This window comes from Etheostoma spectabile, unplaced genomic scaffold (assembly GCF_008692095.1).
Source record: "Etheostoma spectabile isolate EspeVRDwgs_2016 unplaced genomic scaffold, UIUC_Espe_1.0 scaffold310, whole genome shotgun sequence".
Taxonomy (NCBI): Eukaryota; Metazoa; Chordata; class Actinopteri; order Perciformes; family Percidae; genus Etheostoma; species Etheostoma spectabile.
The window spans coordinates 934966-942696 of record NW_022605582.1 but is presented as its reverse complement, the minus strand read 5'-3'; the positions used below and the strand labels follow the sequence as shown (position 1 = coordinate 942696).

Here is a 7731-nt window from a genome sequence, read left to right as displayed (position 1 = left end):
TTCCATTTCCCTCCTGGCACTGCCAAGGTTCTCTTAGCAAGAGGGCCCCGAACCCCCAACTGCTCGGGGGCCCTTTCCATGGGCAGCCCCCCCCCCCCCCCCCAAACATCTCTTCATGTGCATGTATAAGTACTGAGCATGTGTGTGTAACACAACAGAGTGTACTTAGGGTTATTACAGTATTTCTAAATCCTAAAGTAGTTATACAGGCTGATGGATGGACCAGGTCTAGACCAACTATATATTACCCAGACTGCATTGGGAGCTGTATTTTGACTGTGGGCCATCACTCGGAGCAGCGTTCATCGGGGGACCGAGTGAGATGTTTCAGATTTATTACCCAGGGAGCCGGCGCACCTCCTTGTTTATAACATGAATTATTGAGCGGTTCGAGCAAAAAGAGGAAAATACAGCAAAAATATCCGTTCTAAATAACAATATTTGTATCACACATCGTGTATTTGAAACACATTTCTTCCATTAGGTCCGATTTATACTTTTTTTGTTGAGACGAGGAGTCGAACAAAGCTTCTAACTGGCCTCTTGGTTATTATAGTTATTATGTAAACGGTTTTGAGTCATTTTTCTTAAGAGAGAAACCAGACCTCCAAGATAATTGATGGTTGTCCATATACATAAAAAATCGCCAACTATTTGATCGATTAATCAGTTTGAGTCGTTCTTGTGTGTGGGGGGGGAAGTCAAAAGTTCTCTGACTCCGCTTCTTAAATGTGAATATGTTCTAGTAGAGCTGGGAAATATATCGATATTCTCACATCGTGATATGAACTAGATATCGTCTTAGATTTTGGATATTGTATATTGTGATATTAAGTGTCTTTTCCTGGTTTTACAGGCTAAATTACAGTAAAGTGATGTAATTTCCTGATCTTACCAGACTGTTTAGCTTTCTATTATTTCCTTTACCCACTCAGTCATTGTTTCCACATTACTGATGATTATTTATCAATAATCTCTTGTGTAGATATTTTGTGAACGCACCAATAGTCACACTACACTTATTGTTGCGGTATTGATATTAGGTATTTGGTCAAAAATAATGGGATATGTGGTTTTCTCCATATTATCCAGCCCTATGTTCTATTTTCTTCTCTCTCTCTGGGACAGGAAGCTGAATGTCTTTGAGTTGTGGGCTAAAGGAGACTTTGGACGTCTTTGTGCTGATCCCAGTTTTTCTAATAATTTTCTGATATTTTATAAACCAAACAACCAATTTATTATCCAGAAAAATCAACATCAAGTTATTGTTAGTTCAATTTATTTTTATTTATAGTATCAATTCATAACAAGAGACACTTTACAGATAAGCGTCTAACCGCCTATAATTTACGATAGAGCAGGTCTAGACCGCTCTATAATTTAATAGACAGTCTGCCACTATAATGTACAGATGAGCAGGTCTAGACCACTCTATAATTTACAGATAGACGGTCTAGACGCGTCTATAATTACAGATAGAGCAGGTCAGACCGCTCTATAATTACAGATAGAGCAGGTCTAGACCGTCTCATAATTTAAGATAGAGCAGGTCTAGCACGCCTCTATAATTTTACAGATAGACAGTCTAGACCGCTCTATAATTTACAGATAGAGCAGTCTAGCCACACGCTCTATAATTTACAGATAGGCAGGTCTAGACCACTCTATAATTTACAGATAAGCAGGTCTAGACCACGCTCATAAATTTACAGATAGAGCAGTCTAGACCACTCTATAATTTACAGATAGAGCAGGTCTAGACCACTCATAATTTACAGATAGAGCAGGTCTAGACCACGTCTATAATTTACAGATAGAGCAGGTCTAGACCACTCTAAATTTACAGATAGAGCAGGTCTAACCGCTCTATAATTTACAGATAAGACAGGTCTAGACCACTCTATATTTAAGATAGAGCAGGTCTAGACCACGCTCTATAATTTACGATGATGAGCAGGCTAGACACTCTATATTCAGATGGGCCAGGTCTAGACCACTCTATAATTTACAGATAGAGCAGGTCTAGACCACTCTATAATTTACAGATAGAGCAGGTCTAGACCACTCATAATTTACGATAGAGCAGGTCTAGACCCTCTATATTACAGATGAGCAGGTCTAGCCACGCTCTATAATTTACAGATAGAGCAGGTCTAGACACAGTCTCTAAATTTACAGATAGAGCAGGTCTAGACCTCTCTATAATTTACATAGAGCAGGTCTAGACCGCTCTATAATTTACAGATAGAGCAGGTCTAGACCAGCTATATTTACAGATAAGCAGGTCTAGACCGCAGTCTATAATTTACAGTAAGAGCAGGTCTAGACCACGCTCTATAATTTACAGATAGAGCAGGTCTAGACCACCTCTATATTTCAGATAAGCAGGTCTAGACCGCTCTATATTTACAGATAGAGCAGGTCTAGACCAGTCTATAATTACAGATAGAGCAGGTCTAACCAGTCTATATTTACAGTAGAGCAGGTGTAGACCACAGTCTTATTTACGATGAGCGTCTATAAACAATAACAACGTCCATAAGACAATGGAACAGTGACTAGAAGTAGCGTCAGCTCTAATGACTTTAATAGAAACAAAGAACATCAAAGTGTGCACCGCGGGTGAAGAAGCTCTGTAGGGCACCAGGGGCCCACATTTGATCGTTTTGGGTTTACCGACGAACCTCTGTGCACCGGAGGAGAGAAACGTTCGCTGACTTGGCACCAAGCGCCCCGCATCACCTTCGGGGTGTGGGGGGGGTGGGGGGGTGGGGGGGGGGGTGTACTCACCGTGCCTGCCTCGCCCTTCTGGACTGAACTCATACACACAATGCAGAGTTCTTCAAAAAGCCCCTTCTATTCAGCAACGGCAGCAAAAGGGAGTAGTGTTGTTGTTGCCGTGGCAACGGCATGGCCGTGACACCTGAAACCACTCTCCTTACCGCGTTGCAGTGAGTGCTCCGAGCCCCGTGCACCCCCCGGTACCCTCGTGCACCCTCGTGCACCCCCCTGCACCCCCGTGCACACAGAAACACCTTTCACCAAAGTGTCTCTCTTTTATTTCCAGTCTTTGGCACATGGAGCGTTGTGATGAAACGACACACACCCAGTTAATGTTGGGTCAGAAAATGACTCCATTTTAAGTCTTTTAACATGTCTCTCACACACACACACACCACACACACACACCACACACCCACACACCCACACACACACACACACACACACACAAACACCACACTACCTTATAACTTGTTCAGTATGCAACCTACCACATACACCACACACACACACACACACACACACACAACCTTACCTTACATGTTCAGTATGCAACCTTACACACACACACACCACACACACACTTACCTTACATGTTCAGTATGCAACCTAATACACACACACACACACCCACCACAACGCCGCACACACACAACACACACACACACAAACACTGCTTTATAACTTGTTCAGTATGCAACCTATACCACCACAACCACACACAAACACCACACACACACACACTCACTCTCTCTCTCTCTCTCTCTCTTAATGACATGTTCAGTATGCAACACACACACACACACACACACACACACACACTTACCTTATAACATGTTTAGTATGCATCTATACACACACACACACACACACACGTATATCACACCACACACCCACACGCGCAAAGATTTCAGTTTACTGTCAGAGGATGAAGAAACTAGAATATTCACATTTAACACTCTGATATTGAAGATTTTTTTACTTCTGTCTTAACCGACTAATCGATGATAAAGAGCTGCTCGATTGATTTAATTTGCAACCAGTGGATTGATCCTTGCAGCTCTGATGCTAACATCTGCTATTGTTTAACGTCCTGTTCCCCCCCCCCCGACTGATCCAACGTTGTCTCCATCACAGCTTGGTGTCCAGCCGTTTCTCCCCTCACAGTGTGATCGGCCTCCGCACGGCCTCCACCAGACGGCACTCCCCACCCGGCCATCGTGTCCCCGGCCACACAGGAGCCCGCGACATGAGCCCCTCATGCACGCGTAAGAACTTCAAAAATAAATCTGTTTTAATTTAATATGTTGCACAGCGCGCTGCACAACGTCAGAAAACCGCAAAATAAAATGGAAGTGTCTTTCTTCCTCTAGTGGAGCCTCTATGTTCAAATCATGCGTTCAGTGAAATTAGATTACATATTATTTCCTGTCCTTTTAAAAAAAAAAAATTCAACAAGTTTGTTATATTTTTGCAGAATAGTTAAATATTTCTTTATTTGGGGCGACCTCTAGCTCGCCCCATGTAGGCCGACTACTTACTTACTTTTACAGTGATCTGCGTGTCACCCCCCCCCCCTCCGTCCGTCTCTCACCCACCTTTCTTGTCTGTCCACTGTCACTATCAAATGAAAGTAAAAGACCCAAAAGAAATCTTACAAAAAAAAAAAATCTGTTAATTTCTTTGGCAACGCAGGTCTTCTCCTCCTCATATCGTGCACCCTGCCGCACAACGCCTCGCCCTTTTCTCTCCCATCGTTCCGTTTTATTAACGGCGTATTTTTTTGTTTTGTTTTATGTTTCGGATTAGCAGGAAATCTCCCGTTCCTCCCAGAAGAAGAGAGACAAGAGCCTCACATCAAGAAACCCTGAACCTTTCATGCTGTACATGAAGGATGACCAAAGTTATGGCGATGCACTCTGAAGGAAGCGCCGCCATCACCAGATCCTCGCAGACGGTGATGGCACGACGGCATGAGCAGGGGGAGATTTGGAACAGGGGAGATTTGGCAGGGGGATATGTCCACCCCCCCCCCCCCCCACCCCCCCACCCCCAGTCCTCTCCCCCAATATTTAGAAAATGTAGATTTGTCCCCCATCAAAAAATGTGAAGACAACCATACTCCAAAAGAGGCAAAGAACCATCAGGACCTCAAAACTGTCTACTTGTGCTACAGTTGGGGGGGGGGGTCTCATTCCTCCCCGAGGTGTGTGAGTTTTGGGGGTAACAATAACTAAGAAGTACCGAACAGACTTAATGTCATAAATTGCCCTTCATATTCTACCAGTATTGCTCAAATTGGAAGGGGTGTGTGTGTGTGTGTGTGTGTGTGTGTGTGTGTGTTGTGTTGGTGGGTTTGTGTGGTTTGTGTTTGTGTTGTTTGTGTGTTGTGTGTTTGTGTGTTTGTGTGTGTGTGTGTGTGTGTGTGTGTGTGTGTGTGTGTGTGGACGGTGGCTATAAGGGCTGTCACTTGCAAAACAAACTTTTTTTGTGCCAATCTGTGTCCATGTGTGCGCGTGTGTAGGTTGCGTGTGTGTGTGTGGGTTGCATATGAGATGTGTGTGTGTGTGTGTCTGTAGGTTGCATGTGTGACGTGTGTGTGTTCAGCAACCCTTTGATATCTGCTGTCTCCGTCCACAGTGGCACTCCCTGTCCAGAGAGGAACAAGCCAAATACTACGAGCTGGCCAGAAAAGAGAGACAACTGCACTCGCAGCTCTACCCGGGCTGGTCAGCACGGGACAACTATGTGAGTCGCACGTTTCCACCTATGGTTGGTTGGTTGGTTGGTTGCTAACGTTAGCTCAAAACCCCCTTCCACTGACAGCCTTTGTTGTGTTTGATGCTAACTTGTAGCGAAGCTAGCAGTGAACCAAGTTCTTCTTTTTACTGGGTTGACATTGCAGAAGTCTCTCGTTAGCATCTTGTATGCTACTTGTCGCAAAGTGACGCAGTGACTCAAAGCTTCGCTCGACTCACATCGGGTAGTGACAGTGCCGCATTGTGTCACTAGTTGACAATGTACATCCTTCTGCCTTAACCCTTGTGTTGTCCTCCTAGGTCAAAACTGAGAAGTTTTTGACGCTTTCGACACTCTCTTACGTTTTTTTTCAACGGTTTCTTCATTTTTGTAACGCTACCATCCGTTTAATGTACACTCATCACTAATTACCACTAGTTTGTGACACTATTTTCTTTTTTTTGAATTCATGGTCAAGAAACCTAATTTATATGAAATTATATCATTTTTTGTCTTTCGTCAAAGTTTTTTTGGAAGGGGAAATAAAACACCCCAAAATTCAATAAAGTAGTGAACTGATCCTTCGTTTAACTTGCAAGAAGCGTTGAATGGAACCATCCATGGAATATTTGGATTAAAGAATCCCACATTTCTGATGTAGAAACTTTAAAAAAAACGGGGCAAATTTGACCCCAGGACAACAGGAGGGTTAAATACTGACCACAGCCTCCCATATGTATTACTCCGCTGCTGTAAATAGTCCCCAATGAATGTGCCATTGACTCCTGTCTGTGTGACGTTTGATTAAATCTACAGAGCCCAGCTGTTTCGGATCATTAACCTTTTGAAATAACAAAATCACACATTTGTGACACTTTGTTTAGATCTACATCCTGGTTACTGTTTTTAACAGCATTATTTTATTTGTGCAGGGAAAGCGGAAAAAGAGGAAGAGAGACAATAAACCCGACTCAAAACCAGAAGGTAAGGGGCTTTTTCTTCACTTTATTTGGATTTTATTGTTCTTAAAAATGCCTTAAATATAATATTTGAAAAACAAGGCCTTCAAAGTCTTTCTTTAGAAAGACTTTAATCTCATTTACAAAGGTCTAACATTTGTATGAAATGACTCCTTCATTGTTTTGTCACAGAGCATGTACATGTATGTATTGAGTACTATAAAAAAATGTTGTTAGGTTCAAGTACTTGGTAAACAACTATTTTTACAGCATAAAATCCTTTCTGATATTCCATTATACCCTATATTACTCAAGGTCTGAATCTGATTTTTATTAACAATAATAACAGAAAAACAATCAGTCCGTTTTTTGAGCTTCATGCTGTAAAAGTACAGCAGTATTCTTAGCTTCAGGTAGTAAAAGTACAGCAGTATTCATAGCTTCATGTACTAAAAGTACAGCAGTATTCTTAGCTTCAGGTAGTAAAAGTACAGCAGTATTCTTAGCTTTATTTAGTAAAAGCACAGCAGTATTCTTAGCTTCATGTAGTAAAAGTACAGCAGTATTCTTAGCTTCATGTAGTTAAAGTACAGCAGTATTCTTAGCTTAATGTAGTTAAAGTACAGCAGTATTCTTAGCCTGATGTAGTAAAAGTACAGCAGTATTTTTAGCTTCATGTAGTAGTACAGCAGTATTCTTAGCTTCATGTATTTAAAGTACAGCAGTATTCTTAGCTTCATGTATTTAAAGTACAGCAGTATTCTTAGCTTCATGACGTACCTTGTAGTAACTGTAGCGAGAGCTTTCTGTCCCTTTCTTCTTTAGTTTTGTGATCTAGCGTTCCTGCGTTCTTCTGCTTTACTAACTCTAACTTCTTCCCCTGCTTCTGTACGTTGACAAGCAGCAGTATTCCTAGCTTCTTGTAGTAAAAGTACAGCATTATTCTCAGCTTCGTGATGTAGTAAAGGGAGTTTTTTGTTGTACCTTGTAACTGTAGCGAGAGCTTTCTGTCCCTTTCTTCTTTAGTTTTGTGATCTAACGATCCTGCATGGATTCTTCTGCTTTACTAACTCTAACTTCTTCCCCTGCTTCTGTACGTAGACAAGCAGCAGTATTCCTAGCTTTGTGTAGTAAAGCAGTACAGCAGTATTCTTAGCCTGATGTAGTAAAGGGAGGTTTTTGTGGTACCTCGTAACTGCAGCGAGAGCTTTCTGTCCCTTTCTTCCTTAGTTTTGTGATCTAACGATCCTGC

The 7731-nt window shown here is 42.1% G+C and overlaps 1 protein-coding gene across 2 annotated transcripts in view; it reads left to right on the top strand.

The window, feature by feature from the left end:
• Positions 1-7731, top strand: part of LOC116686075 (transcription factor 7-like 1-B) — a gene marked incomplete at its 5' end in the record, with an annotated part of 61821 nt that overhangs the window by 51977 nt on the left and 2113 nt on the right. For both annotated transcript variants that reach the window (XM_032511006.1, XM_032511007.1), the window contains 2 exon segments: positions 5422-5529; positions 6453-6504. In XM_032511006.1, coding sequence (XP_032366897.1) covers positions 5422-5529; positions 6453-6504 — 160 coding nt within the window.